The sequence below is a fragment of the Stomoxys calcitrans genome, chromosome 5 (genome assembly GCF_963082655.1).
Source record: "Stomoxys calcitrans chromosome 5, idStoCalc2.1, whole genome shotgun sequence".
NCBI lineage: Eukaryota > Metazoa > Arthropoda > Insecta > Diptera > Muscidae > Stomoxys > Stomoxys calcitrans.
The window spans coordinates 129,692,246-129,703,324 of NC_081556.1; the positions used below are offsets into that span (position 1 = coordinate 129,692,246).

An 11,079-nucleotide genomic window follows, 5' to 3' on the forward strand; every position below is an offset into this window, starting at 1 on the left:
AGGGGCATACTAATAAGAGCCAAACGATCAGAAATGTGTGTCGATTCCTTGTAGACCAGGATTGTTGCAATAAAATCCTCCACATTTTCCTTATCACTTGAGCCGTTAAAACGTGCGCTGCAAGTACTAAATGTGGCGCTAATTTGCGGTCTTACTTGGACATTACTTAACAATGATGCAATTAACTGCTCGTTTAAGTTGTTATTATTTGACGAACTCTGGCTATTCCGATCGGAAAAATCTGCGTTCAGTGCTGAATAAGCCGTACTAGCATTTGGAATATTAGATGACGATTGATGCATATTTGCTGGGGCTGAGCCTTGAAATTGGAAATTATTTTGATGTGAACTGGTCGATGGCATAGTCCTACTAGTTTCGGTATTAGCAGACTGATCAATTGCCACTTGACCCATGTTCGAATTCTGATCGTTATTTACCGTAGAAACTGCATTATTTCCATTAGAATTCATGGTGTTATTTGGGTTTTGGCTATCCACAATACCTGCGCTTAAAGAATTCATGGTTGTTCTTGGCGTTTTCTTCATTGCAAGAATTTTCTTTATTAAGGCTTGATGGTAACCCTGTTGAGTCTATCTAAGAGAATATCTTTCTCCAGAAGAGTATGTATGTATGTTCGAATCTTAAAGATTGATGGAACGTAAAACACTTCGAATTCCAGTGAGAGCAAGAGAATTTAATCGACACCAATGGGAGAAACAGCTAAAGCTTTAAGCAAGACTTACTCCAACAACAACTTGTGTGTGATGAGCGAAACCAACATATGCACAAGCACAAGTTACGAAGTGATATTGGAACAGCGGCTTGGTAGGCAATGTGTATATCTCTTGATGTGATGATCACAGCAAAGCAACAACACACTGGTAAAACGAAATGCTGGGAAGAAGAAATGTTTTCGCAACAACAAAACCCTTTGCCTAGACTGTTGATAGACTGGAGCTGAAGCAACAGCAATGAGATGTGGAGTTAAAACATGCGGGAGTCACAACAACAACAACCAACCGTGGGCGATGACTCACGTATGGTGATTCCCTTTTTGTAACAACAACAAACAACTCAACCTGATGATAGCGACGGCAACAGCAGCATAAGTGGACGGCAATTGAATAAATGCGAAACACGTTTCTTCTTTTATTTTGCGAAAATTATGTTTTGCAAAAATTTAAATATTTTATGCAAAACTGTTGTAGAATTTTCAGCAAAATATTTAAAAATTTTACGGTGGGCGCCAATTGTAATAAATGATTATTTAGAGGAGTATTATTATTTATTAATCTGGTTCAAATAAGATAATAATCAGTATTTGTCCTCAGATTATTACCAGCCACTGGAGTCCCGAAGGTCAGCTAGTGTCTTGGTATTAATTTTATTTTTATGTTTAATATGATTTTATAAAAAAGGAAAACAAGACGATGAAGACTTAGGTTTGCAGTCTCTTTATTTGTCAAGATACGGTAAAGAATGACAACTTATAGCTAAATGTATTGACTTATAAAGGGACAAGTAAAATCATGAAAACAATCTAGTATCCAATGGAATTAAAATGGAACAATTTGAAACAATGAAATACAAAAGTAAAACATATTTTCTCTCAACAAAAATTACAATTTATGAGGGTAGTTGGGACAGTTAAGGAAAATATAAATTAAGTTCAAATTGTCAAACATATAATTATAATAATCAACATTCATAAAAATCAAGGTAAATAAATACGGCCGTTACATATTTTCATTTTCGTCGATCTCATGGCAGTCTGTACGTACTGGATTGACCCCATGAAATCCTTTAAGGGAAAGGGCTATCGCCTCAGAGTGCAACACACTGCTAAAACAACAATAACATTTTCATGATTGAAGCAGTTTCAATTAAAACATTAATTAGATCAATTCAAATCCGTGATTGAAACCAGTTTTTATTTTTTTTTTTTCTGTGTAATGCTGGCTGCATTTGGTAGATATTCTGCTACTTTAATCGCACTGCACTAATTGATATGAGAGAAGTATCCCCTGTTAATTAATTGAATTTAGCAGTATCAATTACTTGGATATCATGTAGTTTGACAGATATACAAGAGTGAACTAGGTAACACTTCGTTACGGCTACCCTTCACTCTGTTGGGTTTGGATTTAGGATTGGAACGATTCGTATGAAATAATATATATATGTATGAAATAATTTTGATAAAAGCGATAACTTCATTTTTTGATATAAATTTTTTTTTTTTTTGAATTTTCTATGTCATAAATTTCAAATATTTTGTTTTTTTTTTTTGGTTTTTGATTACAGGTGCCTTGTACGATGCCACACATGATTTTAATGCTTGCTTCTATTTCTCGGGAGGTTTAATTCTGCTATCTGCTTTCTTGTGTTATCCTCTACCAGCAGTGGCCAGATGGGAGAACAGACGCAGCCAAAAGAATGCCACGCCTGCCTAATAACACCACTTTGACCTTCGCACATAAACTCCTACTCCTACTCCTACTTCAATATCATCATGGTCATCATACTCGATAACAATAGAAGGAGAATTTCGAGGAATTTCTATGGGGAAAAAAGAAGAGCAAGCAAAGCTGTCAAATGTAAAAGGGCCTAAGGGCCTACAATTCTAGGCCAAGAATGTTAAATTTAATAATGGGGCATTGGAAAAAGCAGAACACAGTAAAACTACAACAACAATTATGCAACGACGTTCCTACCGTAACTACTAGAAAAAAAACGCAACAGAAAGTACTTGATGGTGTCATTGATGGTTGTTAGAGATGTTTGGGCGACACGGTGGTGGTTATGGTGTTTTTTGTCACCCATAACCAAATGTTAACACTCTGGACAGTTTATGTGCCTTTTGCATTTCCTTGTTAAAAAAATTATATTTTCTTTTTAATTCGATTTTATTTTTTTTAATGTATTTTTTTTTATATTATTATCAGTCATAACCCAAAAATTACTGTTGCATTGATTTTTTTTTTTGTAAAATAAGCGTAATAGTTAAAAACTTGCCTCATCATACATAGATATATAGATTTATATATATATTTGTATATACGTATATAAATATATATATATATACACACATATTGTTTTATAGAAAAGGGTGATCAAATGAGACTGATACAGGTTTTATGATTTTTTATTTTAATTTTTGGTTTTATTTTATTTAACATCAAATAAACTAATGCTAACTAATTAAACTAGTAGTAATAGTTAGTGAAATAAAAGTTAAAAACAACAAATGTATACAAACTATTATTGATTGTAATTTAAAAACATGGTGTGAGAGTAAGTGTTGCAAAAACCAGACCGCCGTTCTGTGTTGCTTGACTAACAATGTTTTTTCTTTTTATTTAAACAACAACAAAAATAGAAAAATCTTAACAAACCGTGGTTTGTTAGCCTTGGTTTTCGTTTTCTATCTGAATTTTTGCTCAAAGTGCCTTGGCCTAAACTAGGCTTAAAACGCCAACGAAGACCTTCACACAAACACACACACACACACTCTCATACATTTGAAACGATTTTTTAATTGAAATTATTTTTGATTCTTTATGGAAATTAGCAATATGAAATATTTTTAAGAAGCCTTTTTATTACTTATTATACACATACATAAATAATTACATTTATAAATATTTGATCCCTTTTTTCTTTTGATTTAAATGAGAACAAGCAAAAAACAAACAAATGAGTTTGTAATAATTCAAAAAAGAAAAATGTTATATTTAGAGCAGCTGTTGATCAGCAACATTTAGATTAAAAACAAATAAAACAATAATTAAAGAAGAGGTGTCCCAACTTTTTGCAAAACCAACAACAAACATGCCTAATGTCTCAAACCATTTTAAAAAAGTTTCCTCCTTTTATATTTTTTAATTTTTTTTCGACTTTTATTTTAATTTAAATAAAATTCCAGACATCTAAGGTCTGTATTTGCAAACTCTGAAATAATTTGAAATGCCAACTAGATTTCGTTAATTAACTGAAAGAATTAATGTGTCAAATTAAGAAACAAAAACAAAGTGCCTTTCAATAAAAATTGTTATTTTAACAACTTAAATGTAAAATATATTTTCTTTTGAAATGTTTTTGGGTGAGTACACAGAAAAAAATAAATCGTTGAAAAAACCAATTATCGAATTTATATGTGAAACTTTTAATTCTCAACGAATTTTAGCATTGAATCGAAGACATTCTTTGTTGAAATACGTAAGTAGGTCTCTACAAGAGACTTGACAGACAAAATTATTGAAATTTTTTAGTTCAGGCAGTTGTAAAAATGGGCGAACTACCATGTAGAGCACTCCCATGCCATTTATGACTTGCAAACCCGGGTTAAAGTCATTATTTTAGAAAATTCAGCATTAAAATATGAATTTCGTATTCAGAAAAAATTTTTAGAGTGTTTCTACCTTTTTTTAATTTGATTGTTTGAGACACTTGTTAATGTGGAGTAGTACTTATGGATTTATTTCATCGCAAAGAAGATGATATCGGTAGGTTAGAGGATGCGTGCAAGACTACCAAACATGAGATCATGAAGTCAAACAAAAGTTTCCTTGGAATATTTATTTTCGACAATTAAAAATCTTTTAGTGAAATACCATGCTACGAAAATAGTATATCGCTTGATTAACAGTTTAACAATATAAGTGCCTTTATATTGGGTTGCCCAAAAAGTAATTGCGGATTTTTTAAAAGAAAGTAAATGCATTTTTAATAAAACTTAGAATGAACTTTAACAAAAGAAAGAATGCAATTACAGCGTCACAAGCTGTGAAAAAATTTGTCAACGCCGACTATATGAAAAATCCGCAATTACTTTTTGGGCAACCCAATATGAATCCCGTATGACCTTTATTGGTTCACGAATTTAAGTTTGGATGTAAGGTGTACTCCATTCTTAAAATACTTTATTTCAGCCCAATATTCTCATGATATCTGATTTAGTGGTGTTTTCGGGGATGAGGTGGTCACCCAGACACTTGGCCCAGAAAAAATATCAGCATCGTGTTCTTCTTTCAAATACCATTTATTTAAACCCCTATTGCCATTGGTTTAGGGGAGTTTACACGATGAGGCGTCCCCCAAACACATGGCCCCAAAATAGGTTATCAAATTCGTTTTCTAATCTCAAATACCTTTCATTTGAATCACATATTGATGCCCTAAATACATGGTCCTATATTTGGATATCAAATTCATATTCTACTCCCAAATACCTTTATTTGAGTCCCATATTGCGATGGTCACTAAAAATTGCTGTTTGTGGGGTATTTTGGGAAAGGGGTAGACACCCAGAAAATTGGTCCCGAAAGTGGATACCAATTCTTGCTATACCCCCCAATACCTCTCATTTAAGCTCCACATTGACATGGTCGGTAAATATGCCCGATTTAGGGATTTAGGGGTGTTTTGGGAATTGGGGTGGTCCCCCAAACTCTAAGCCCGGAAAATATATCAGCAACATGCTCTAATCTCATATATCTATATATCATTTATTTGAACCCCATATTGCCATTGCCCTCAAAATTGGATATCAAATTCGTTTTCTAATCTCATTTAAACTCCTTATTGCAAAAGTCATCAAATATGTTCGGTTTGGGGTATTGGCTTAAAAACTATGAATATTTTGTTACACTCTTTTTAAGACCCAAATAGTCTTGGTGAGCAAATACGTCCTATTTGGGGTTGTTATGGTGGTGGGACGTCCCCTAGACAGTTGGCCCCTAATGTTAATATCAGATACGTGGTCTACTCCCACATACCTTTAATTTGAGCCCCATATTGCTATGATCGTAAATTTGTCCCCTTTGGGGGATGTTTTTGGTGAGAGGCGGCCACCCAAACACTTGGTCCCATATTTGGATATCAGATTCGTATTCTACATTCAAATACCTTTTATTTAAACCCCATATTCCCATGGTCAGTAAATAAGTTGTTTGGGGTGTATTTTGGGAAAGGGGTGGACCCCCAGAAACGTGGTCCCACATTTGGATATCAGATTCGTATTCTACTTGCAAATACCTTTCATTTGAGTCCCATATTGCCATGGTCGGTAAATATGTCTGATTTAGGGGTGTTTTGGGGCTTGGGCTGGTCCCCCTAGCACTTGGTCCGACAATTGGATATCAGATACGTTTTCTTATCCTAAATAACTTTCATTTGAGTCCCCTATTGATTGGTCTAAATATATGTTTGGTAGGTTTTAGGGTGGGGCAGCCCCCCTAGGTACCCCATCCGAAATTTGGATACCAAATTTTTATTTTTAGGGTACTATGAGAGCACACAAAATTTCGCTTAAATCGCACCAACTATCTCCGAGATCTGGCGTAGTACCCTACTTTCACCACGGGGTCATTATGCATCATCTGTGTAAATTTCAAGAAAATTGGTTCAACCGTTTCTGAGTCTATAAGGAACGCACAAACAAACAAACCTACAAACAAACACAAATTGATTTTTATATATAAGATAGTACAGAGTAACATGGGAGAACCTGAGAGCAGCAGTAAAACAACAAGACAAAGCAACGCGAAACAAACAAAGAAAACAAAAACACCACCACCGGAACAAAGTACATACATTGGATGGTTTTTGCCTTGCTTATGGATATATTGTTGTTGTTGTTATATGTTATATGCTTGCAAAGAGTGCCTTCCAACAACAAATTTTTACTTTGGGTTGTTGAGACTCAAGATAAATTGTGGCAGGAAAATTAACAACTTTCGTAGTTGTTTTTTCGACCAATATTGTTGTTTTTCAAAATTATTTTTATCTGTGTACCTACTACTAAAGGGTTGCTGACACAAAGTGTTACCAATCCAACCGATTAAATTTTTTTATAATTTAGTTAAAGTTATCAATTTAATATTTCATATAATTGATTTCAGAAGTTTCATATTTGAAAGTAGTACTTATTGTAATTTTATTGAATGGGCTCTAACAAAATTCAAAAAATAAAATAAAGACATAAATATTTGTTATTGATTCATAAATATGTGGAAGTAATCCATTGGCTTTTGCTCTATATGAGCACCTTAAGCCTTGACTATTTCTCTGAGCAGGTATGATAATTTTATTACTTTGGTGATTTTTTATACCCTCCACCATAGGATGGGGGTATACTAATTTCGTCATTCTGTTTGTAACACCTCGAAATAAGCGTCTAGGCCCAATAAAGTATATATATTCTTCATCGTCATGACATTTTAAGTTGATCGAAAGCATGCTAACTTTTAAAGGAGTAAGCTAGGATAGTGGGCTAAATCGGTCCATGTTTTGATATAGCTGCTATATAAACCGATCTCGGGTCTTGACTTTTTGAGTCACTAGAGGGCGCAATTCTTATCCGATTTAGCTGAAATTTTGCATGGGGTGTTTTGTTATGATTTCCAACAACTGTGTTAAGTGTGGCTCAAGTCGGTCCATAACCTGATATAGCTGTCATATAAATCAATCTGGGGTCTTGATTTCTTCAGCCTCTATAGGGCGCAATTCTTATACGATTTGGCTGAAATTTTGCACGAGGTGTTTGTATGGTTGAAATCGGTCCATAACCTGATATAGCTGCCAAATAAACCTATCAAGAATCTTGACTTCTTTAGCCACTAGAAAGCGCAATTCTTATCCGATTTGGCTGAAATTTTGCAAGAAATGTTTTGTTATGACTTCCAACCTCTGTGTCAAATATGGGTTTAATTGGTCCATAACCTGAAAAAGCTGCCATATAAACCGATCTTGGGTCTTGACTTCTTAAGCATCTAGAGAGCGCAATTCTCGTCCGATTTTACTGAAATTTTGCTCGTGGTGTTTTGTTATCACTTCCAAAAACTGTGCTAAGTATGGCTTACTGGTTCACAACCTAGTATAGCTGCCATAGAAACCGATCTTGGGTCTTGAGTTCTTCAGCTTTTAGAGGGCGCAATTTTATTTGATTTGGCTGTAATTTTGCACGTGGTGTTTTGGTATCGCTTCCAACAACTATGCTATGTATGGTTCAAATCAGTTTATAACCTGATATAGCTGCCATATAAACCGATCTGGGGTCTTGACTTTTTGAGCCTCTAGAGGACGCAATTCTCGCCCGATTTGGCTAAAATTTTGCATGAGGTGTTTTTTATGACTTCCAACAACTGTGAGAAATATGGCGCTAATCGGTAAATAACCTGAAATAGCTGCCATATAAACCGATCTGGGATCTTGACTTTTTGAGCCTCTAGAGGACGCAATTCTGATCCGTTTTGCAGAAATTTTGTACCACGATTTCTAATACAAAATCGGATAATTACATTACATCAGAAATTACAAAATTTCGGCCAAATTGGTAATAATTGTGACCTTTAAATGCTCAAGAAGTCAAGATCCCAGATCGGTTTATATGGAGCAATGTCAGATTATGCACCAATTAAACATATTTGGCACAGTGGTTGGAAGTCATAACAAAACACTTCTTGCAAAATTTCAGCCAAATCGGATAAAAATTGCGCCTTGTAGGGGCTCAATAAGTCAAGAATCAAGATCGGTTTATATGGCAGCTATATCAGGTCATGGGCCTATTTGAACCATAGTTGTTGAAAGTCATAACAAAAATTTACAAAATTTCAGCCAAATCGGATAAGAATAGCGCCCTATAGAGGCTGAAGAAGTCAAGACCCCAGATTGATTTATATGACAGCTTTATCAGGTTATGTATTGATCTGAACCACACTTAACACAGTTGTTGAAAATCATAACAAAAAACCTCATGCAAAATTTCAGCCAAATCAGACATGAATTGCGCCATCTAGTGACTCAAGAAATCAAGATCCCAGATCGGTTTATAGGGCAGCTATACCAGAATATGAACCGATATGGCCCATTTACCATCCAACCGACCTACACTACTAAGAATTATTCGTTTCAAGCGATTAGCTTTACTCCTTCGAAAGTTCGCTTGCTTTCGACATACAGACGGACGGGTCTCAGAGGAATATTTCGATGAGTTACAAACTGAATGACGAAATTAGTAAACTCCCATATCCTATGGTGGAAGGTATAACAATTTAATGCATATATGATCTATGTACGCTCAGGAGGTAAAATCAGGAGATTGTTCCTTATGGAAGCTATTTTAGATAAGCCCTAGCTTAGACTCTGCCGGATTTCAACAAGGAATTCGCTTAATACTTAAATCAGTCTGTGCTCAAAAACATGAGAGGTATCCCTCGCGTTCTGTAATAGAATTCTCGTGACCAATGCACACGTACATACGTTATATACGCGTGGACTGTCCTGAACTCAGTACGTTTTAGATGTATTTAAGATTGATATGTCTTTGAACGACATTTGTTTAAACTATTAGAAGTTATGGCCGTATAGAGTAAAAAAACCAAGACTTGTCAAAATCCAGCCATAAGGACCACCACGGACTGCCTACAAATGACAAACATAGACCATCTACCCGAGGAGATCAAGATCCTTAAGGTTGGAAGCCACACTGAGCTTATTTTTAAACATTTTTTCTCCAGAATCGAATTTCCAACATACTGTGCTGAAAACCCCTCCGAAACATGTCAGGGTTAGTATCTGGATGTTTAGAGACGTGGTCAACACATCACCGATCCACTTAAAACCTCCTAATACAGAATGGATATCAGACGGTACTATCCCCAATATCTGCCCTGCACAGGACCCTGTGATTACTAATCACCCTGTGAAACTAATCACCTACTCCATACGGAGTATGTGCAACGGCAGTCGCAGACAATCAACGGTATCGAGCAGAGAGTCTCAGCGAGAGGTCGGGCGGCACCGGCTCTTGCTCTTGAATGCCTATGATGCTCGATATGGCAAGGCGAGTAATTGGCACCTTTAAATAGCTAATATGTTCCCGCGGCGATCGGTATTTTGGACCGGAACAAGCTAGCTCACCTACAGGAGCCTGACGAGTATCGCCATCTCCAAATGAAAATGCGGCTACAACAACAACAACGGTTGTTGACAATGACGACGGCACCGATTTGTGCGGTGACCATCGTCATCACGAGAAGCTCAGCTGAGAGCTACCGCGCTAGTCCACCGGTTGCAGAAAGTGGGATGCTTCGTATACGAACAAGCTCCAGTTCCAGTCGGGGACAATCAGCGATATCGAGTGGAGAGTTACAGTGAGAAGTCAGGCGCCACCGGCTCGATGATGCTCGATATGACATGGCGAGTTATTGACGCCTTAAAATAACCAATAGCCATGATGTTCCCGCGGCGATCGGTCCAATGAACCGGAAGTAGTTTGTTCATTCATATATCTTGACGAGGATCACTACCTCCACATACGAAAATGGGGCTACAGCATCAACACCGGTTACCGGGTCAAAATCTTAGGATGATTCAATCTGTATATGTATGTATATATACAGCGAATATGGGTACAACATTATCCATGCTATCTCCATCTTACTCCAAAATTTGGAGTCCAAATGCACTGTAAGCAACTTGAAAATACCCATTCGCTAACAAACGTTAGACCTTATTGTTTCTTTATTTTTTCCCACACAGATCCCAAAATGTCTTTCAATTTGAAGTAAGTTGTTGCGACTGCACAACTCGTCAGTTTCTGACCGCTAAATATATTTTAATTAGGCCTTAGATTTATTATTATATGCATACTTATGAGCTAAGTAACAAAAGCTTACCTTGATTTCCAATTGTGAGTTGAATTAAAGTTTAAGTTTGATTTAAAATGGTAAACACAGATATTGCCGGTTTATTTTTATTTAAGTGCGACCTAATCATAAACGTTTTTGTTGTTCATGGCAAAAAAAAAGACTTTTGCCCTAATTAGTGTGGATGTAACGAACAACGTAACATGACGCATTGTGATAAGTAAAGCAGTGTCTGTGATTTTGGTTGTGAAAATTTCAACAAAATATCATAATTTCCTTAAAAATATTGATGGAACATTTACTGCACCAACACATTCCTGCCATCTTACTAAAATTGAATTAATTGTGCCTAATTGCTGCATTTAGATCATTAGCCTAGAAATAGCATTTTAATATTTACATATTTTTTATTTAAAATTTTTTATATAAA

The 11,079-nt window shown here is 35.6% G+C and overlaps 1 protein-coding gene across 2 annotated transcripts in view; it reads left to right on the forward strand.

Annotated features, from left to right (window-relative positions):
* Positions 1-4,069, forward strand: part of LOC106089402 (uncharacterized) — a 75,876-nt gene extending 71,807 nt beyond the window's left edge. For both annotated transcript variants that reach the window (XM_059368998.1, XM_059368999.1), the window contains one exon: positions 2,305-4,069. In XM_059368998.1, coding sequence (XP_059224981.1) covers positions 2,305-2,453 — 149 coding nt within the window. In that variant the 3' untranslated portion in view covers positions 2,454-4,069. The remainder of the gene's footprint in view (positions 1-2,304) is intronic.
* Positions 4,070-11,079: the final 7,010 nt, after the last annotated feature.